General features: G+C 44.4%; 1 protein-coding gene and 1 pseudogene across 1 annotated transcript; one reads left to right on the forward strand and one right to left on the reverse strand.

Annotated features, from left to right (window-relative positions):
• LOC148143385 (uncharacterized) overlaps window positions 1–23,483 on the reverse strand; it is a 55,716-nt pseudogene that overhangs the window by 20,727 nt on the left and 11,506 nt on the right.
• On the forward strand, window positions 182–5,610 carry LOC148143387 (uncharacterized). Its single transcript, XM_087975703.1, has 2 exons — window positions 182–217; window positions 4,468–5,610. Exons 1-2 carry the CDS (start codon window positions 182–184, stop codon window positions 5,356–5,358), a joined length of 927 nt encoding a protein of 308 aa, XP_087831829.1. The 3' UTR covers window positions 5,359–5,610.

Genomic DNA, 23,483 nt, shown 5'->3' on the forward strand with positions numbered 1-23,483 from the left:
AAGGAGGATAAACGTACCAGCAATCAAAGCTGGATTCAAAAGATCACAAAAAATAAAAGTAAAAGCTGAATGTGTGCTGCATTGTAACAAAAGTGAATGAATTGGCTGCATACATTGAAGAGAATAATTATGATCTGAGACTCCTTACAGAGAGGTTTAATGTGAAGCTAGGTGAAGGTAGATGGTTGGCATTACTCATCAAAGCACTAATTACAGGGTAAGCCTGGTGTCAGCTCGGATTTCAGGTCCTGATTTCTCTGTCCTCTGTTGATCTCCCTGTTCCCGTAGAGTAAGGTGTCGTATGTCCTCAGCTCTGCTGGGTTTTTGCTGAAGCTTTGACCCCCTTTTCCACCTTCCAGAACAATAAAACATTCAGCCACTCAAGGCCCAACCCACATTGCCCCAGCCTGTCAACCATCCAGACAGCGAGACTATTGTAGTGGGTAATAAACAAGAAAATTGAAACAAAATTAGAAATAAATAGGTGAGCTTGTTTAATGTTTGTTCATTAGGAAGTAAGCCAGAAATAAGGGTCTCCCAGGATTCTTATGGTACCCAACTTGAGGAATTCTCTCTCCCTTACATCTAACTATTAGTACCCAACTCTGATTTATAACAACATTTACAGAAATAAAGTATTTGTTATCAAAAAGGCATAGAGATAAACAGCATAGACATAGACATTTGCTTTCTCTCATGCACGCACACATGGATATAAGTGTATCGGGTGAATTTGTACTTGTAGAATTATATTTATAGATACATAGAACATTACAGCGCAGTGCAGACCCTTCGGCCCTCAATGTTGCACCGACCTGTGGAACCAATCTGAAGCTCACCTAACCGACACTATTCCATTCTCGTTCATATGTCTATCCAATGACAATTTAAATGCCCTTAAAGTTGGCGAGTCTACTCCTATTGCAGGCAATACGTTCCACACCTCGACTACTCTGAGTAAAGAAACTACCTCTGACCATCTGTCCTATATCTATCACCCCTCAATTTAAAATTATATCCCCTCGTCCTAGCCATTGCCATCCAAGGAAAAAGGCATTCACTGTCCAACCTATCTAACTCTCTGATTATCTTATGTCTCAGTTAAGTCATCTTTCAACCTCCTTCTCCCTCACGAAAACAGCCGCAAGCCCCTCAGCGTTTCCTCCTAAGACCTTCCCTCCATACCAGGTAACATCCTAGTAAATCTCTTCTGAACCTTTCCCACAGCTTCCACATCCTTTCTATAATGCGGTGACCAGAACTGTGCGCAATACTACAAATCTGGCCGCACCAGAGTTTTGAACAGCTGCAACATGATCTCATGGTTCTGAAACTCAATCCCTCTACCAACACAGGCTAACATACAGTATGCCTTCTTAACAGCCCTATCAACCTGGGTAACTTTCAAGGATCTACGTACTTGGACACCAAGATCTCTCTGCTCATCTACACTACCAAGAATCTTACCATTAGCCCAGTACTCTGCATTCCTGTTGCTCTTTCCAAAATGAATCACCTCACACTTTTCCGCATTAAACTCCATTTTCCACCTCTCAGCCCAGCCCTACAGCTTATCTCTGTCCCTCTGTAACTGACAACATCCGTAGTCAGTATCCACAACTCTACCGACTTTAGTGTCATCCGCGAATTTACAAACCCACCTTCTATGCCCTCATCCAGGTCATTTATAAAATGATGAAGAGCAGTGGACCCAAAACAGATCCTTGTGGTAACTCACTAGTAACTGAACTCCAGGATGAATATTTCCCATCAACCACCAGGCTCTGTCTTCTTTCAGCTAGCCAATTTCTGATCCAAAAATTTGATTTTGTTCAAAAAATGCGCAGTCTGCTGGCAGTCAATGCAGGCAGTGCATGCATGTAATATTTTGTAAATTTCACTTTGGAAACAGAACCTGTCAGATTCAAAATTGGGATACAGACTGACTGTGACCTCATACCTTTAATGCATTGTCTGAGCTGAGATGTCACCTTTTGTTACAAACCTTAAGTTATCTCGAGAAGGTGATTTGTAAGAAGTTCTGAGATTTACATATTAATGATACCTACAACCCATTCTAAAAGATTAAAGACTGATGGTTTGCCACGTCTGCATGTTTACTTTCTCACTGGTGTTGGTGTCAATGCCTTGACCCCGTGTCTGGTTGTTTCTAAAGACGCTGTATTGCAGGTTTATCCAGAATTTATACAGTTTTCCTTTGCTTCCCAAAAACAGATCTGCTCACACTGAGCAGTATCCCAATGTCGTGAAAGTTGTTAACTTTCAGGTAGAGTTATTCAAAAGAGATGTTTTTACTTTTTTGGCCGTGTAAGATCCTGAATTAGCATCCTTCAGGAGAATTAGAGTGGAGTGAGAATGGATGGGGGGAGAGAGATTGGGATGGTGCTTTCAATTTTGTGGAATAACAAAAGAAAAGATTGTTTTGCAGAAAAAGAATTGCTTGTTCTGAATTTCTACCCTGGACTGATGTTAAAGTGGAGATTTGAGACGGCCCAGGGAATCCCTTGTGGACTCAGACCTGTAAAGCCTCTCTCTTGATTCGTCCCGGAAATCGTACTGTTTGGAAGTCTGGAATAAAATCCTGTTATGGACAGTTTAGTATAATTTTAGTTATCCCCTTCATTCACTAATAGCATCACTGTGACAACATAACATTGATACCTATCAGCTAAACTAACTCGGTTCTAATAATCTAGGAGAGTAGGTTACCAGCTGTTCAAATGCCCAGCAGGCTACTCCAATGTATTGATACAAAGTGGCTTCCTTTGTACAAAAGTTTGAAAAAGAAATTGCAGGTTCTTAATTAGACAGATAACAGTGAAAGACAATAATTCATAAGGAAGAAAAGCTAATTGACAGATCTGTGAAGCTTGACTAATCACTCCTACAGGCCCTAAGCCATTCGTCAGGTGGGAAAAACAGCTGAGTTAGGCGCCTGCTCGCAAGATAAACTCCTCTCATAAAGAGGTACCAGTCTCAGCTAATTGGAGAGTTCACAAGATAACCTTGCACAGCTCACATGTCAGATACAGTTGTTTTATAAAACGGCTTCTTAGTAAGGAGGGCAAACGTTCAATCATAAAATGGCTTCCCGACACATTGTGCAAGAATCTCTTCAATATTCGACCTAGAATAATTTCTAAGCTAGGAGCAGACTCCTGCTTTTTAAGCACTAAATCATTCTGTACCTGAGGCTGAGATGTTACTGTAAGGTTGCATTTCAACTGATTCATTCGTCTTCGAATGAAACATGCCTTCTTTTCAAGTTTGTGATTGAAATTCAAATAAGACATAAGATCTGATTAGTTAGAATTGACAGTGGGGCAGTCTGTAAAGTCTGTAAAAACAGCAAGTAAGTTAAAGCTTTATCAGTATTTCCTTTTACAGAGTTTGCATTTCATAACCAGAATTGGCTACTCAAAAGCATCAAAAAGACTCAAAATGCAATTAAATTCAATCCATAGCAGCTAAGCACTAAGTTAATTTTCTACTGGATTCAACAGCCTCAGCACTAAAATAGTGATTCTCTCTCGTGTCCTTTTGAACTCTCAAGTCAAGGTTTTGTAACAGCAAAGATTTATTTTCTCTGTGACTGCCCTGCTTGCAAGGGGTATAAGAATCCATTATAATTGACAGCAACTGACCGTTAATTACAAAGTTTTTGATAGTACCAAGTTTCGTTTCAGGGTCAGAATCAAACACTGTCATTAATTTCACAAGGGAATGGCTGTGAATGTTATCACTTTGTGTCCTGTTCATACAGATTCATCGATGCTAAGGCAAACGTTCTTAATTGTCTTACAGCATCCTGTTATCACTTGGTAAGCCCAGATGTCCCTATCTTTTGCATTCTTTAAGATCCCCCCTTTTCTGAGCCTTGCTGTCTGTCTATTTTCTAGTGCAATAAATGTGTTCCATAATTCAGCATTACATTTAGTCTAAATGTTTAAAGACAAGTTTTAAGGCTACAGACCTTCTCAGTGACAATGATGACTTTTGTAATCTCTTTTTACAGAGTATTTGATCTGAAAACTGAAGTTTAAAAATCAACAGATGAAGGGCTTATGCCCAAACGCCGACTCTCCTGCTGCTCAGATGCTGCCTGACCTGCTGTACTATTCCGCGCTTTTCAACTCTGACTCTCCAGCGTCTGCTGTCCTCCATTTGAAGTCAATGTCTGACAGTCATTCAGTCCATTGGGACTGTAACGAGTTTTGACTAAGATTCTGTGAGAAGGAGCAAAGTTTTTTGGTCCCTGTTTCAGTACGTTTTCATCATCAGTGGGACTGAATGAGAGACCCTACTGTTACAGGGCACTAAGTGTGGAACCTAAAACAGTTATCCAGCCTGGAAAGAGGAATTCACGGCAGGGAGGGACTGTACACGTGTTTGTGTGCCGTTGAAGCTTCAGCCATGGAGAAACCCGAGGAATCCCGCCCCGTGTAGAAACCTTGGAAGTGTGGCGACTGTGGGAAAGGCTTCCATGTGTCGTCTGTCCTGGAGGCTCATCGGCGCAGTCACACTGGGGTCAGGCCATTCTCCTGCCCTGAGTGCGGGAAGGGGTTCAGCAGTTCCTCCACCCTGCTGAGGCACCGACGGGTCCATACAGGGGAGAGGCCCTTCAGCTGCCCTGAGTGCGGGAAGGCCTTTAGCAATTCCTCTGACCTACTGAAGCACCAGCGGGTCCACACCGGGGAGAGGCCATTCTCCTGCCCAGAGTGCGGGAAGGGGTTCAGCAGTTCCTCCGCCTTGCTGACCCACCAGCGGGTTCACACAGGGGAGAAGCCCTTCAGCTGCCCCAAGTGTGGGAAGGCTTTCGCCCAGGCCTTTTCCCTGCTGAGGCACCAGAGTGTCCACACAGGGGAGAGGCCATTCACTTGCCCAAAGTGCGGGAAGGGGTTCAGCGATTCCTCCGCCCTGCTGACCCACCAGCGGGTCCACACTGGGGAGAGGCCTTTCAGCTGCCCTGAGTGTGGGAAGGCCTTCACCCATGCCTCCAACCTGCTGACCCACCGGTGGGTCCACACCAGGGAGAGGCCCTTCAGTTGCCCCGAGTGCGGGAAGGCCTTCAGCAATTTCTCCCACGTGCTGATCCACCGGCGGGTCCACACCGGGGAGAGGCCATTCACTTGTCCTGAGTGCGGAAAGGCCTTCAGCAATTCCTCTGACTTACTGAAGCACCAGCGGGTTCACGCTGGCGAGCGGCCCTTCAGCTGCCCTGAGTGCGGGAAGGCCTTCACCCAGTCCTGCAACTTGCAGAGGCACCAGCAGGGGCACCAGCGCTCCCAACAATCGGACTCTGCCGGTGAGGCTGCTGTGGGTCACCCCCAGGACTGAACCTCCTGCCCAGTCTGACAGTGAGAGAGTTGGTGGGCTTGTTTTGTTTTACTGCTGGACTGCACCAACTCCCACGGTGGCTCACTGGTGAGTAGCATTGCCTCACAGTGCCAGGGACCTGGCTTTGATTCCACTATTGGGGCAACTTTCTCCTCCTGTGCCTGTGTGGGTTTTCTCTGGGTGTTCTGGTTTCCTCCCACAGTCCAAAGATGTGCAGGTAGGGTTTATTGGCGAAGCTAAATTGTCCCAGTGTTCAGGGATGTGTAGGTGTGGTGCATTAGTCAGGCGAAATGTCGAGTAATAGGGTAGGGAAATGGGTCTGGGTGGGTTACTCTTCAGAGGGTCAGTTTGAACTTGTTGGGCTGAAGGACCAGCGTCCACTCCGTAGGCATTCTGTGATTCTATGAGCTTTGATCCATTGGGCGCTACTGCACGTTCCCACTGAAACAATCCGTGCAAACCTAAGCCTGCAAGACCATCAGAGCAGAAGTTAGGCCATTCAGCCGATCGAGTCTGCTCTGCCATTCGTAGAGACAAAAACAAACTGCAGATGCTGGGATCCAAAGTAGGCAAGCAGGAGGCTGGGAGAACACAGCAAGCCAGGCAGCACCAGCAGTGACGTCAGTGTTTCAGGTATTAACCCAAATCATTGACTTCTCTACCAGAAATGATTTACCAGGATGTTGCTGAGAGGTTGAATAGACTGGGGCTGTTTTCCCTGGAGTGTCAGAGGTTGAGGGGTGACCTTATATGGGTTTATAAAATCATGAGGGGTATGGATAGGGTAAATAACAAGGTCATTTACCTGGAGGTTGGGCAGTCCAGAACCAGAGGGTTTATGGTGAGAGCGAAAATATTTAAATGGGACCTAAAGGGCAACCTTTTCATACAGAGGGTGATGCATGTATGGAATGAGCTGCCAGAAGAAGTGGTGGAGGCTGGTACAATGACAGCTTTTAAATGGCATCTGGATGGGGACATGAATAGGAATGGTTGAGAGAGATATAGGCCAAGTGCTGGAAACCGACCCTTTGATCCAACTCATTCATGCTGACCAGATATCCTAAATTAATCTTGTCCGTTTGCCAGCACTTGGCTTGTATCCCTCTAAACTCTTCCTGTTCATACATCCATCCAGGTGCCTTTTGATTAGATTTCCTGCAGCGTGGAAACAGGCCCTTCGGCCCAACATGTCCTCACCGACCCTCCGAAGAGTAGCCCACCCTAACAGTACAGGCAACTTAGCATGGCCACTTCACCTCACCTGCACATCTTTGGACTGTCGGAGGAAACCGGAGCAAACCCGCGCAGACATGGGGAGAATGTGCAAACTCAACACACAGTTGCCAGAGGCTGCAATCGAACCTGGGACCCGAGTGCTGTGAGGCAGCAGTGCTAACCACTGAGCCACCATGCATGTTGATATTGTACCAGCATCCACTTCTTCCTTTGGCAGCTCACTGCATCCATGCACCACCCTCTGAATGAAAAAGTTGCCCCTCAGGTCCCTTTTAAAACGTTTCTCCTTTCACTTTAAACCTATTCCCTCTAGTTCTGGACTCACCCAACCCAGGGAAAAGACCTTGACTATTTACCCTATCTGTGCCCCTCATGGCTTTTTAGACCTCGATAAGGCAACCCCTCAGCCTCTGAGACCCCAGGGTAAACAACCCCAGCTTATTCAGCCTCTCCCTTTCCCTCCAAACCTTTCCTATTCATGTACTTATCCAAATGTCTTTTAAATGTTGTAATTGTGCCCCTGTCCACCACTTCCTCTGGAGGTTCATTCCACACGTGAACCACACTCTAAAACATTTGAACCACGTGTCTTTTTGTCAATCTCTCTCCTCTCACTGTAAATATGTGCCCCCTGGACTTGAATCCCCCACCTTAGCGAAGAGACAATTACCATTAACCTTATCTATGCCCCTCATGATTTTACAAAACTCATCTCTCAACCTCCTCTGCTCCAGCGGAAAATAAATCCAGCCTTAATTCCAATTCACTAATAATAGTGCAGCAATAATTTCAGCTCTTTGTGTGTCAAGGATCTCTCCTTTCTAAGCCAATGCAGTCCCTCTTAAGTTCACCTGATCTTAAAATGAATGGTGCCCCATTCATTTAAAATGTGTGTTTTCTGGGCAAAGTCAGTCCTGGTGGGGAAATAGCCATGTCTTATTCCGGTAGGCTGCTTCTGACCAGGTTCAGATTAGATTAGATTACTTACAGCGTGGAAACAGGCCCTTTGGCCCAACAAGTCCACACCGACCCTCCGAAGAGCAACCCACCCAGACTCATTCCCTCTGCACCTAACACTACAGACAGTTTAGCATGGCCAATTCATCTGACCTGCACATTTTTGGACTGTGGGAGGAAACCGGAGCACCCGGAGGAAACCCACACAGACACGGGGAGAATGTGCAAACTCCACACAGACAGTTTGTTTGCTCTGTTTTGAGATGTAGGAGTAGAACTTCACAATAAAAGATGAATGCAGTCTTTATTCATGACTCATTATTAAAGACACTCTCTGCATTTACAGATGTGATTCAGAAGCTTCTACAAATGAATCTTTAATATCAGATAGTCAGGATGTTGAGTGTCACTGTGGCTGTGTCGCAGCACAGGTGAGGACTCTTTCAGACAGAAGGAATCATGCAGAAAACTCCCACATCAGATGAACAAAACCAACATGTTTGTAACAAGTTGTGAAACTTGAAAGGGTTCTGAAAAGATTGGCAAGTATGTTGGTAGGGTTGGAGGATTTGAGCTTCAGGAAGAGATTGAATAGGCAGGGGCTATTTTCACTGCAGCACCGGAGGCTGAGGGGTGACCTTACAGAGATTTATAAAATCCATGAGGATCTTTTAGGCAGAGGTATCCCAGGAGTGATCTGGCCAAAACACAAGGTCTTTTCCCCAGGGTGGGGGAGTCCAGAACTAGAGAGCAGAGGTTTGGGGTGAGAGGGGAAAAGTTTAGAAGGGACCTCAAAGGGACAAGTTTTCACACACGCGGTGGTGCATGTACAGAATGAGCTGCCAGGGGAAGTGGTGGAGGCTGGTACAATTACAACATTTAAAAGGCATCTGGATGGGTATATGAACTAAATGCTGACAAATGGGACTAGATTAAATTTGGATGTCTGGTCAGCATGGACGAGTTGTAGCGAAGGGTCTGTTTCAGTGCTGTACATCTCTATGACTAGGCTCCTCGGGTTCACACACACAGAATCTGTCAGTAACGTTGGGTTTCAGAGTTCGGTTGAAGCAATGTGGTATCTTTTAGAGACGTCGAGTCAAAAGAGATGCACAGCATGGAAACAGACCCTTCAGTCCAACTCGTCCATGCTGACTGCATATCCCCAACTAATCTCATCCCATTTGCCAGCACTTGTCCATATCCCTCTAAATTCTTCCTATTCATGTTGCAATCCAGATGCCTTTTAAATGTTGAAATTGTACCAGCCTCCACCACTTCCTCTGGCAGCTCATTCCATACATACACTACTATCTCCGTGAAAAGGTCACCGCTCAGGTCCCTTTTAAATCTTTTCCCCCCTCAACCTAAACCTCTTGTTTTGGATTCCCCACCCTGGGGGAAAGATTTTGACTATTTACCTTATCTGTGCCACTCAAATTTTATAAATATCTACCAGGTCACTCCTCAGCCTATGATGTTCCAGGGAAAATACCTGCAACTTATTCTACCTTTCCCTACAACTCAAACCCTCCAACCTCAGAACCATCCATTTGAATCTTTTCTGAACCCTTTCAAGTTTCACTACATCCTTCCTGGAGACACAATTTGCAGGTGTACTGTGTTATGGACCAGGCCAGATCCCCTCAAAACATTCTCGGAAGGTAGCCCAGACCCTAACATTTTTTAGTTGTTTTAGGCAGAGGTATGTCAGGAGTGATGTAGTCGGTCAAATCACTTGGCTTCCAGGAAAACAATTATTTACACACCGCCGAATGAAACACAAGCAAAAGAAAACAGAATTTAGAATAGCAGCCATTCATAAACCCGACCGTCACGACCTCCCCGCAACTTAAGAAAGCAGCTGTTCAGATTTCCTGCAACATTCTCATAACTACATCCCTATGACAAAAAGGAACGGTCAGTTCAAACACAGGTTCTTACAGGAGAGATGTTAGTGAGAGAGAGTCAGCCAGAAACATTTGTTGAATCAGGGAACCTTTCTTCCCCCAATTGCTTCAGACAGACTGCTTGCTAAAACTCAAACCAAATCAGGGTTAACAAAAAGGAGAACCGCCCTTTCATTGTACAAGCATTTTAGAAAAAAACGTCTCAAACCCTTTTCCCTGATTGTTGCCTTTGCCAGTATCTGTTAGCCATTAGCAAAGTCCCTAACCCCAGATGAATCCGAACCTCTGCCTTTTACAACCTCTCTTCAAAAAAAAAAGAACAACATCTTCTTCAAAGGAGCAGCATTGTCACAACAGAGAGCACCTGAACTGAAGCATTTGTATTGAAAGGCCATACAGTTAGCAGGCTAAGACAACAGGTGTTTCAATTTAGCCAATCAATTTAAACCAGGCCCTTTGGCTTCCAAAAACCTGTTAAATTTCAATCTGATGGTTTTGAAAACAGAGGAACAATCCTATCTTAAAAAAGAAAGATATGTCATCAAGGGTACAAAAGAAGGGGGCAGTTGGACAGAAGCCCAGAGCTAAACAAGGAACAAAGAAAGCTACAGCACCGGACCAGGTTCTTTGGCCCTCCAAGCCTACACCAATCCAGATCCTCTATCTAACCCTGTTGCCTATTTTCTAAGGATCTGTATCCCTCTGCTCCCTGCCCTTTCATGTATCTGTCTATCTTAAATGACACTATCATGTCCGCCTCTACCGCCTCCGGTGGCAATGCGCTCCAGGCACCCACCACCATCTGCATAAGGAACTTGCCATGCAAAACTCCCTTAAACGTTTCCCCTCTCACCTTGAACTTGTGACCCCCCTAGTCATTGAGTCTCACTCTCTGGGAATAAAAGCTTCTTGTTCTCTTCTTAAATTAGATACACTATAGTATGGAAACAGGTCCTTCGGCCCTACAAGTTCACACCAACCCTCTGAAGAGTAACCCACCCAGACACATTCTCCTACCCTTCATTTACCCCTGACCTGGCAATTTAGCATCACCAATTCACTTGACCCACACATCTTTGGATTGTGGGAAGAAACTAAAGCACCTGGAGGACAATCGGAGACGGGGAGAATATGCAAACTCCACACACTCGCCCAAGGGGGAATTAAACCCAGAGCCCTGGTGCTGTGAGGCAGAAGTGCTAACCACTGAGCCACCATACCACGCCATGGTTTGTAGATCTCATTCAGGTCCTCCCCTCAATCTGCATCTTTCTAATAAAAAATAATCCTAATATACTCAACCTCTCCTCATAGCAAGCGCCCTGTTTACCAGGCAACATCCTGGTGAACCTTCTCTGCACCCTCTACCAAAAGGATGTGGATGCTTTGGAATGTGGCAACCAGAACCGAATGAAGTATTCCAAATGTGGCCAAACCAAAGTCCTATACAACTGTAACATAACCTGCCAACCATTGTACTCAATCCCGGGGAAGGAAACTCTCCAACCTCAGAACCATCCATTTAAATCTTTTCTGAACCCTTTCAAGTTTCACTACATCCTTCCTGGAGACACAATTTGCAGGTGTTCAGTGTTATGCACCAGGCCAGATCCCCTCAAAACATTCTAGGAAGGTAGCCCAGACCCTAACTTTTTTTAGTTGTTTTCGGCAGAGGTATCTCAGGAGTGATATCGTTGGTCAAATCACTTGGCTTCCAGGAAAACAATTTATTTACACACTGCTGAATGAAACCTTCGTGACCACTCCATTGACCTGTGTTGCCACCTTCAGGGTACAATCGACTGAACACCCAGATCTCTAACTCCCCCTCGCGAGAGCCAAGAGTCCTCAGTTCTATTGAGAGGGGGAAATTGGCCGACAGTCATCTCTATATTAGAGAATGCATCAATTAAAAAAAAACTGAGAAGGGCATTCCTGACAGAAGATTCAACAGAAGGCGGCACAGAGTATTCCAAGAGACATTTAACCTGGCTGTAATCTGAGAGACTAAATTCCATTTTTTGTTACGAGAGGGAATCATATTTATTGGATCAGTATATCATGAGAATCTTGTTTCATTCCAGAACATTCAGTAGTTAGAAGGGATTTATTTGATTTGTTAATAGTTTAGTTCATCTGTTCACCGTTACTGTTGGATAAATAAATGGATTTTTGTTGATTTTAAAGTGTCAGGGATTTATTTTTAAACATTAGAGCAGGTTACACCACTTTTCACATTAATTTTACAGATTATAGGGGCGATGCGCTTCTCTTTGGGTGTTTCGGTTTGAGATCTCTGGTGGGGTGGGGGTTGGTGTCTAACAGTATTGACGTGCTGTCATGCTGAATGCAGTGGAGTCAATACTAATCCCAGCCTCTTGCTCTGGTTGTGGGTGAATTAATTTGGCCACTGACTCAAACAACACACAGAACCAACTGCTGAAACAATGATTCACACTTCATTGCACGCAGCAACCAAAACTAAAACCCCTCAAGTAAGCAAGTTCAGTCTCACCGCTGCCACCCTCCCCCCACCCGGCTATCACCTGATTGCTGGCAGAATTTAATCGAGTTTCCATCGACAGTGCCCATCTCTGGAAGGGTCAAGGGGTTTGACGCAATATTGTTCTTCCAATACTGCTGCTGCATCATTCTGGAGCGAGAACGTAGAACAATACAGCACAGTTCAGACCCTTCAGCCCTCGATGTTGTACCAGCCTTTTATCCAACTTGAAGATGAGACTAGCCTGCATTCCCCTCAATTTGCTGCCGTCCATGTGCTTGTTCAGCAGTCGCGTAAATGTCCTTAAATGTATCTGACTCTCCTTCCAACCCTGGAAGTGCATTCCATGCACTCACCATTCGGAGTAAAAATCCTACTTCGGACATCTCCCCGAAACCCTCTTCCAATTACCTTAAAATTATGCCCTGTCATTTCTGACCTGGGGAAAAAGTCTCTAGCTATTCATTCTATCTATGCCTCTCAACATATAGTACACCTCTATAAAGTCACCTCTCATCCTTCTTCGTTCCAATGAGAAAGGCCCTAGCTCCCCCAACCTAAGACATGCCCTCCATTCCAGGCAGCATCGAGGTAAATGTCCTCTGTACCCTCTCTCAGCTTACACAGCTTCCTGTTGTGGTTCTGTTCACCGAGCTGGGAATTTGTGTTGCAGACGTTTCGTCCCCTGTCCGGGTGACATCCTCAGTGCTTGGGAGCCTCCTGTGAAGCACTTCTGTGATGTTTCCTCTGTCATTTTCCCTGCACATCTTCCCTAAAATTAGGTGACTAGAAGTGAACACAATATTCCAAGTGTGATCTAACCAGTACACCATACAGCTGCAGCATAACCTTGCAGCTCTTAAGCTCAATCTCCCTGCTAATGTAAACCAACACACCGTACACCTTTGTAACAAACTTATCAACCTGGGTGGCAACTTTGAGCGATCTATGGACTTGGACGCCAAGATCCCTCTGTTCCACCACACTGTCAAGAATCCTGCCTTTAACCCCATAGGTTGAACAAACAGAGGAGTTTGGTGAAATGAGAATCATTAGATAAATGCTATTGAGCGAACTGATGGTGCTATGGGCTGGCAAATCTCTGGGTTCAGGTGGACTTCATCAGAGAATTGTAAAAGGTGGCTAATGAGTTCATATTTGCATTAATGTTAATTTTCCAAGATTTATTTGATTCAGGCAAGTTTTCCTCAGACTGGAAATACTTCTGTTCTCGAAGGGAAAGATACATCACGGAAAATGTGGTCCCTTGAGTCTATGGCAATTAAACATTTGTTTTTGAATCAATTAAGGAGATTATAACCACCATGTCAAAAAGCTCGTGGTAATTGAAAAGAATCAGCATGCTAAAATGAAAACGAAATGTTGTTTCACCAATTTATTCATAGAATTCCGAGAGTGTGGAAAGAGACCATTTGGCCGATCAAGTCCTGCACCAACCCTCAAGTGCATCCCACCCAGATCCAGACCGCCACCCTACTCCCGTAACCCTGTATTTAGCATGGCTAACTCACCAAGCTTGTACATCCAAGGACATTACGCAATCCAGCATGGCTAATCCATCCAACCTACACATCTTTGGACTGTGGAGCCCCCAGTGGAAACTCACAAAGACATAGACAGAACATGCAAACTCCAAACAGATAGTCGACTCAAGGCTGAAATCAAATAGATGGCCGTGAGAGGGAGCCACCGTGCCACCATGCTGTCCTAAAGGAATTCTTTGAAAGAGTATGTAAATTGAAGCCTGCGGATGTACTGAACTTGAATATCCTCAAGGTGTTTGACATGTTTTCACGAAAAGCATATTGCACAGAGGAGCTCATGTTGTAGAGTTATAGAACATCAACTGACTGGCAGAAAACAGAATATGCAAAAATGGTTCTTTTGTCAAATTGGTTGTATATGACAATGTATGATGGGGTTCCAACAGGCATCTCTGCTGGCTCCTCAACTTTCTACAATTGGATAGATGACTTACAGGAGGGGATCAAAGGTATGTGGTTACATTTGCAGGCAACACAAAGATAGATGGAGATGTACATTGTGGGGATGACATATCAATGGTGCAGATTGATAGATTGGTGAAATAAATAAGCAAAACTCTTGCAAGTGGTGTACAATATGGTAAAATGCAATTTGTCACCTACTTGGAGAACAACTGCATAATTCTGAGATGTAGAGGGATCGGGGGGCCTTGCAAATAAGTCACAAGTTAGAATGCAAGCACAGCAAGTGATTAGAAAGGCCAATGACATAAATGTAAGGCGATTATGCCTCAGTTACAGAGCAATGGTGGGACTACATCTTGAACACGGTGCTCAGTTTTGATATCCTTACCTAAGGAAGAATGAAAATGCATTAAAGGCAATTTGCAGAAGGTAATCTAGATTGACACCCACAATGAACAGACTGTCTAATGGAAAATCATTAGACAGGCAGGTCTGACTTTCAACCAGAGTTTGGAATAGCAAGGGGTGATTTGATTGAAGTTTCTATGAGCCTCAATGGTCTTCAAAAGATGGATGTTGAGGGATGTTTACTTACTGTTGTGAACGAACAATTAGATCATCCAGTTATAGAGTCATAGAGATGTACAACATAGTAACAGACCCTTCGGTCCAAACCGTCCATGCTGACCAGATATCCCAACCCAATCTAGTCCCACCTGCCAGCACCCGGCCCATATCCCTCCAAACCCTTTCTATTCATATACCCATCCAAATGCCTCTTAAATGTTGCAATTGTACCAGCCTCCACCACTTCCTCTGGCAGCTCACTCCATACACATACCAACCTCTGCGTGAAAAAGTTGCCCTTTAGGTCTCTTTAATATCTTTCCCCTCTCACCCTAAACCTATGCCCTCTAGTTCTGGACTCTCCGACCCCAGGGAAAAGACTTTGCCTATTTATCCTATCCATGCCCTCAATTTTCTAAACCTCTATAAGGTCACTCCTCAGCCTCCGATGCTCCAGCAGCTCAAATCCTCCAACCCTGGCAACATTCTTGTGAATAGTTTCTGAATCCTTTCAAGTTTCACAACACCTTTCCAATAGGAAGGAGACCGGAATTGCACGCAATATTCCAACAGTGGGCTAACCAATGTCCAATACAGCCCACAACATGTCCTCTCAACTCATGTACTCAATACTCTGACCAATAAAGGAAAGCATACCAAATGCCTTCTTCACTATCCTATCTACCTGCGACTCCACTTTCAAGGAGCTATGAACCTGCACTCCAAGGTCTCTTTGTTTAGCAACACTCCCTAGGACCTTACCAATAAAGTGCATAAGTCCTGCTAAGATTGGCTTTCCCAAAATGCAGCACCTCGCATTTATCTGAATTAAACTCCATCTGCCACTTCTCAGCCCATTGGCCCATCTGGTCAAGATCCTGTTGTAATCTGAGGTAACTCTCTTCGCTGTCCACTATACCTCCAATTTTGGTGTCATCTGCAAACTTACTAACTGTACCTCTTATGCTCACATCAAAATCATTTTGGTAGATGACAAAAAGTAAAGGGCCCAGCACCGATCCACTGGTCACAGGCCTCCAGTCTGAAACACAACCCTCCACCACCACCCTCTGTCTTATACCTTTGAGCCAGTTCTGTATCCAAGTGGCTAGTTCTCCCTATATTCCGTGAGATCTAACCTTGCTAATCAATCTCCCATGGGGAACCTTGTCGAACGCCTTACTGAAGTCCATATAGATCACATCTACTGCTCTGCCCTCATCAACCTCTTTGTTACTTCTTCAAAAAACACAATCATTTGTGACAAAGACGGAGGGAAATTTTTCGAAGGTTGTGCAGCTTTGGAATACTTTGCGACAGAAGATAGCGGAGGCAGAACCATTGAATATTTCTAAGGCAGAAGTAGATTAATTCCTTTGCCTAAAAAGAATCTAAGGTTATGGGGATGGATGCGAATGTGCAATGTATAACACAAAGTAATCAGCCATTATCTTCTTGGAGTGGAGCAGCTTAATGAGCCGAATGGCTTACTTCAGCTCCTAATTTGGACATTCATATATTCTGCTAGCTAGAATGACCTGAGTTTGATCAGCATATATTTCCAATAAGCCCATGTTGATTCTGCTCAGTCCTATCATTAATTTCTAACTGTCGTTGTACCTTTCATTTTCGATTCCCTGTGCTCTCTTCCTTCTTTCTAAAACAGTGGGATGACATGTGCCACTTTCCAATTACCACTTTCCAGTGAACTAGCGTTAACCACCAAGCCCAGGGAATTTAGCTACTTTAAATCCTATTCAATTCTCTGATGCAGTTTTGTTTCATACATATTAATATCCGTCAGTTCTTTATTTATACTAGTCCCTACATTCGCCATAATTTCTGGAAGCTATTAGTATTTTCTACTGAATGACATTTCCATCACTGAACCTCTTACCAGCAACATCCTGTGATTTAAACCTGTGCTCATCCCTACTAGCAATTGGTTTGGATGTATGACTGTCACCAACACTGTGGCAGTTTGGGAAATCCATTCTTGTTGGGCCAGTAGATACTCAATTCACGCTGCTCAGCATCAAAGAAGTTGACAGTGTCGTGACAGTGTCAGTATCAAAGGAGTTGACAGTCAGTAATTTGATTTATCTGAAACAGGTGAGATGTTTCCTGCCTCTGTGCCAAAAGCAAAGATCATGTCCAAAGATTCTGTCCCTAGTGGAGGTTTACTGCTAACAATTGGAGTCCAAGACCTTTGTCCTTGGTTACTGATAGCTTATTGCTCGAGAGGTTGGATCAAGGGGACACCTATCTAGTTCTTGGTCAACTATCAACTATCCAGGGGCAGGGGGGGGGGGGGGGGGGCATCAACTTGTGCAGAAAGGAGCAGGAAGAAGCTAAACAGCATTCATGGGTTAAACGAATGAGTGGAAAAAATGTTTAATGTCACCCAATACGACAAAATCAGAACCATTTACTTTTCACCCAAGAAAGACTGATTGGAGAACTGCTAAATTATGAGAAACTAAGCACGATAAAAGGGGAAAAAAAGACTTGAGACCAAGTACACAAATCATCAAAAGTAGCAGACAGGTACAAACACCAATTGAAAAATACAAGTAGAGGCCTCGATTACAAAGGAGATGAAATACATGGGGTTGAAAATTTCTGTTTCAGTTCCAAGCATCATAGAATTCTAACATCACAGATAGACACCATTGGCCTGTCATGTCTGATAACTGAATTCTGGTGGAGTTTCCTCGCTTTCACATTTGTGGTGCGAAATTCTAACACCACCTCTGCACACTTCTGGAGACCTCGAGTTTACAGAATCACGCCACATTCCTCTCTCCCTCCTCCAGGAATAACCATTTCTCCTGAGATACTGCCAGTTCCTCAGATTACTTGGTACCCCCGAATACAATCCACATGTCAGGAAATCTCTGGTGCTGCCCCGACACCAACAGTCACCCTTGGAGCTGAAGAAAATGCATAAATCTAAGGTGCAAAGAGACTTGGGTGTTCGAGTCCAGGATTCTCTCAAGGTAAACTTACAGGTCGAGTCAGTAGTTAGGAAGGCAAATGCAATGATGACATTTAATTTGACAGGACTTGAATGTAAAAGTATAGATGTACTTGAGGCTTTGTAACACTCTGATCAGGCCATATTTGGAGTATTGTGCGCAGTTTTGGGCCCAAATCTCAGGAAGGATGTACTGGCCTAGGCGTGTGTTCAGAGGAGGTTCACGAGAATGGTCGCAGGAATGAACATCTGAACAAATAAGGAATGTTTGAGGACTCTGGGTCTATATTTAATGGAATTTAGAACGATGACAGGAGATCTAATTGAAACAGACAGAATTCTGAACAGACTGGATGTTGGGAAGATGTTTCCTTTGGTAGGAAAGGCTAGGAGCCGAGGGCACAGCCTGAGACCAAAGGGAAGACCCTTTAGAATGGAGGTAAAGAGAAACTGAAGGGCTGAAGAAGGGCTAATGCCCGAAACGTCGATTCTCCTGTTCCCTAGATGCTGCCTGACCTGCTGCGCTTTTCCAGCAACACATTTCCAACAGATTTTCCCCTCCCTCTCTCAGGATGAGGAGTTGCCCAGAAGAGGGTGTTTCATATTGAAACTGATACTGCCACTTCCGCGTTGTGATGTTAAAAATGGGGCAGGGAACGGGGACAGGCCGAGAGCAGAACTCTGCAGCAGATGGAAGGAGAGCAGTTTGCAAAAATCCCTTCCCTTCAAAGAATCCTCACAGTCTGGAGGCAGGCCACTCGGCCCAACAAGTCCAAACCAACGTTCTGAATGGTAATTCACCCATATCCCTCCCCTTATTGCCCTACATTTATCCCAGAGTAATACACCGAACTTACACATCCCTGGACACTATGGAGGGTATTTAGCCTGGCCAATCCACCCTTGAAGATCTGGATCCCAGACGGGACCCCTCTGTTTCGAGATCGGTCAAAGAACGAACGGAATGCGGACTGTACAAAGCAGAGTTATCAGTTTAATAAAGCAAGGCAGTCTGACGCAATTCTGTCCAGCAACACAGAAGTTAAAGCTTCTGAGCTCCGTGGCTAAATTGCAGAATTACTTTCGAAAATGACACATCATTTACATGTTTTTAAAGAGACAGCACAGCCTTAAAAGACCAATCAAATGTAATAAGGTGACATGATTGACAGCAGGTTAGTCCAATATTTCTTAGGAATCAGATTGTTTTACTCTCAAAATCATCCCGTGCTTGCTAGTTCAAGGTTAGCTCAAATACCAAACTCATATGATTCATATTATTAAACTCCATTGTTTTCTTTTCCCCAAAGCTAACCAACTCAGCAAAGCAGCAATTCAAGTTCACAGTGTCAAATTATAACCTGAAGCCATTTTAAATTGAAAAGCCATTTTGTGGTTAATAAAAACCTACATACACCTGTTGCTCCTAACAAGAGCCTAAATTCAAATTTTAAATTCTCATCTCCCCCTGGGTTCATGTCCATCATTGCAAGCTCATCAGATGAGCCCCTTGCAAGTCGGGGGGGGGGGGGGGGGGGGGGCGGGTGGCGGGGCGGGGTGGGGGTGCGGGGGGCCGGGGGGGTCGGCGGGGGGGTGGGGGGTTGGGGGGGGGAGAGAATGATAAAGATCGAACTTGCCCTGCTGTGTGGACTTGCCATTGCCAGCATTGGTGAAGGGACAGTTTACCTGTGCGATCCTGAGCAACCAGAGACTGTGCACCAACTATGCCAGGAAGATGTCATCGTCTGCTGAGAGACTGAATATTACCAAGAATGACTATTGCAGTGGTCAGAGATTGAACAGTTCATTTACAGAACAAGTCTAAATGGTCTTTACCCTGTAAAGGTGTTGTGTGCCAGTTTGATACCAGTTGTGCTATGAGCTTCCCTGGTAAGCCTTGCCCCATCCAAATAGGTCACACGCAAAAGAGAAGATAGGGAAATGTTATCTTTCGATTACAATTTGTTTCTTCAAAGTCATAATAGAATATTTGGCAGGGATGAAGTGGTCTGTTATGTGCTGACTTCAGCAAAAGACTTTTTGACCCCTAATGGCACCAATGTCTTCCCAATTATGGGATGGGTGGAACTGTTCTGGGACAATAACCGCATCTCTTACCAAAAGACCTATCTATTGAACAGCCTCAAGGAAGTCACAAAGACAGGCATGCCTCTTATTGGCAAGAGCCCTCCCTTACCTATGCTAAACCTGGTTATTATTTTGAATAAAGTAAGTACTCCTCATGCTGTAACTGTAGGAACACAGTCTCCCCTGAGTTTTGCATAGAATGGAAGAATCCAAAAGCTCTACAAAACAGTAATATCACTCTTTGGGATATGCAGCTCTCAGTGACTTTTTTCTGTAGGAGGATTTTCAGGAGTTATTAGCCATCAAAACCGTACTTATATCGTTTGTGATCTCAACCTTTTGGGTAATGAGACAACTGCTGCTTTATTGAGATCAGGATTTAAAATTTGAATTTAGGCTGTTGTTAGGAGCAACAGGTGTATGTAGGTTTTTATTAACCACAAAATGGCATTTCAATTTTAAATAATATTTTAAAATAAATATAACAAAATGGCTTCAGGTTATGATTTGACACTAACTTGAATTGCTGCTTTGCTGGATTTAGAAATAAAAGAGAATAGTGTTTTCATAATATGAATCATAAGTAATTTGGTATTCGAACTAACCTTGAACGAGCAAGCATGGGATGATTTTGTGCGTAAAACAATGTTTCCTATGAAATATCATTGGACTAACCTGCTGTCAATCATGTCACCTTGTTACATTTTATTGGTCTTTTCTTGTAATTCAGGCTGCGCTGTCGGACTGAGAGACCTAATTGAGGGGGTCCAGACCTTCACCCCAACCTGCAGAACCCCGAACACTATGGATACACTTACCTCGGCCAATCCACTCTAACCTGCACATCTCTGGACACTGGGGGTAAATTAGCATGGTCAACATACACTAACCAGACCATCCTTGGGGATTATCAGTTATTTAGCATGGCTAAACCCCTCCTAACCTGCACATCGCTGGACAGTATGGGGAATGAAGCTCGGCCAAGGCCGAGGTAACCACGAGGTTGGAATTCTCTCCCAGAAATGACAGTGGATGGTGCCCTCACCAAGATGGCCGCCCGCGCTCCCCGCCCAAAGACAACATGCGCCTTACCCTCATAAAGATGGCGGCTGGTTGCCCAAGCAACCTGAGAGCGCCTTCGCCAGTGAAGTAAACACCGGGCCTGTGGTGATTTTATTGGAGGCCTCAGGCCTCCCCCTAGGAGTTTATAAACTCCCCAGTCTCCCTCCTCCCGCGGGTCCCAATCCTACCCTGTCTCACTGTCTCCTCTCCCCGGGGGCAGGAGCCAGGTCTTGGCGCTCGGGCCTGGCGACCTCCCCGGGATGTTCCTGAAACCTGGTCCTGTTCTGAAGGAGGATCACCGGACCCGAAACACCTCCTCACATTCCTCCCGACACGAGCTGCCGGACCTGCTCAGCTTTTCCAGCGGCTCCTGTTCTTGTTCCTTCAGCCGCCGGCGCCATTCCTCTCCCACACTCAGTAACACTGTCTTTACCGGCCGCGGGACCTACACTGCACATGCGCCAACTGACAGGGGGCGAGGTCCAAACAATGTCGTCACAAACTGAGGGGGCGTGGTTGGGAGAGCCCTCCAACCAATAGGGGACAATGGGGGTTGGTTTTCCCCGCCCCCAGCCTGTTCAGGAATGTTACTCCAGACCTTTGGAAAGCTGAAACATCGGGAAACTTCCAGACACAAACAAAGGGATTTTCGAAAATGAATAGAAATAGGTAAGGTAAATTACGAAAGAAGCCTAGTATAAAATATCAAAAGCTTCTATCGGTCTGCCAAAGGGAACAGAGTCGCTAAAGTGAATGTTGGTTCCTTGGAAGATGAAACAGGTGAGTTAATAAGGGGAACACTGAAATGACAGAGCTGCTAAATCAATACTTTTCCTCAGTTTTCACGTTAGAGGACGGCAGTACCATTCGTATTGGAACGAGCAAGTCAAAGGCTATAGAAAAGGTAGAACTTAAACAATCAACGTCGATAGGTACACTGTTAGGATTGAGGGCAAACAAATCCCCTGGGCCTGATGGCCTACATCCTCGGGTACTAAAGGAAGTGGCGGTGGAGATTGTGGATTCATTAGTTACAATAGTCCAAAATTCCCTGGACATGAGGAAGATTCATTGAGTTTATTTAATAGAGAGATAGGTAGGTTCTTGGTTGTCAAGGTGATCAAAGGTTATGGGGAGAAAGCGGGAGAATGGAGTTGAGAAACGTTTCAGCCATGATTGAATGGCTTAGTTTCTGCTCCTATATCTTAGGATCTTATGGTTCCAGTGGATTGGAAAAATGCTAATGTAATATCTGTATTCAGAAAGGGAGGCAGGCAATATGTGGGAAATTGCAGACCGCTTAGTTTAACAACTATTGTTGGGAAGGTGTTAGGGTCAATTATCAAGGAAGTAATATCAGGACGTTTGAAAAGTCAAAACTCTATCAATCAGAGTCAGCATGGTTTTATGATGGGCAAATCAGATTTGACTAAGTTCTTCATCGATGCAACAAGTAGATAATAGGGATCCTGTAGATGTAATGTATCTGGCTTTTCAGAAGGCATTTACGAAAGTGCCACTCAAAGCATTAAATCGCAAGGTTAGATCATATGCGATATGGGCTGATTTATCAGCTTGGATAGGTGACTGGCTGATGGGCAGAAGACAGACAGTCCGAATTGATGGCTTTTTTTTTCTGGATGGCAAGATGTAACTAGTCAGGTGCCACAGGGTTGGGTCCTTGGACCCCAGCTATTTACAATCTACATTAGTGACTTGGATATATGTATAAAAGGCTCATTTGCCAAATTTGTGATTGACACATAAATAGGCGTGATGGTAAATTGCAATGAGGATAGATGAACCTTACAAATGGATCTGGACAGGTTAGGAGAGTGGGCCAAAATGTGGCAGATGGAGTTTAAGGTGGATAAGTATGAGGTTATGCATTTTGGTCAAAAACAAAAACAGCAAAGCAACCTATTATCGAAGAGAGGATTTGAGATGATCTGGTGCAGAGATATCTGGATTTCCTCATTAATGAGTCACAGAAAACTAGCATGCAGATACAGTAGATAATAAAGAAAATGAATGCAGCATTCGCTTTTATCGCTAAAGGAATAGAACATAAAGGGAAGGAAGTGTTGCTGCAACCAAACACAGCATTGCTGACACTGCACCTAGAGGATTGTGCCCAGTTTTAAACTCATTTCCCCTTATATGGTTAACTTTCCAACCTTAGACCAGGACTGCCATAGGTTTAAGGGTTTCGATGGAGAGGAATTTGTTAAGCGTGTTCAAGAAAGATTTCTGATTTAGTATGTGGATATACCTATGGAGAAGGTACAAAACTTGACCTACTCTTGGGAAATAAGGCAGGACAGCTCTCTGAGGTGTCAGTGGCGGTGCACTTTGGGGCCAGCAACCATAATTCTATTAATTTTAAAATAGTGATGGAAAAGGATTGGAGAATGTATCATTTTCACAGTAATAGGCAAGAACTTTCAAAAGCTGTTTGGGGGCAGATGTTTGCAGGTAAAGAGATGGCTGGAAAATGGGAAGCCTTCAGAAATGAGATAACGAGAGTCCAGAGACAGTATATTCCTGTTTAGGTGAAAGGAATGTCTGGTAGGTGTAGGGAATGTTGGATGACTGGAGAAATTGAGTGTTTGGTAAAGAAAAATAAGGAAACACATGTCAGGTATAGACAGGATAGATTGAGTGAATCCTTAGAAGAGTATAAAGGTAGTAGGAGTACACTTAAAAGGGAAATCAGTAGGGCAAAAACTGGACATGAGATAACTTTGGCAAATAGGGTTAAGGAGAATCCAAAGGGTTTTCACAAATACATTAAGGACAAAAGGGTCACTGGGGAGAGAATAGGGCACATCAAAGATGAGCAAGGCAGCCAA

Source organism: Chiloscyllium plagiosum, unplaced genomic scaffold, assembly GCF_037043375.1.
Source record: "Chiloscyllium plagiosum isolate Xiang-an unplaced genomic scaffold, Cpla_swu_hap1 HiC_scaffold_27, whole genome shotgun sequence".
In the NCBI taxonomy this organism is placed as follows: Eukaryota; Metazoa; Chordata; class Chondrichthyes; order Orectolobiformes; family Hemiscylliidae; genus Chiloscyllium; species Chiloscyllium plagiosum.

Excerpts from the sequence above, each read along its gene's own strand:
- LOC148143387 (XM_087975703.1), top strand. The coding sequence starts at position 182 with ATGGTTGGCATTACTCATCAAAGCACTAATTACAGG. Across the intron at positions 218-4,467 it reads ATCAAAGCACTAATTACAGG|AAACCTTGGAAGTGTGGCGA; the intron begins GTAAGCCTGGTG and ends CGCCCCGTGTAG.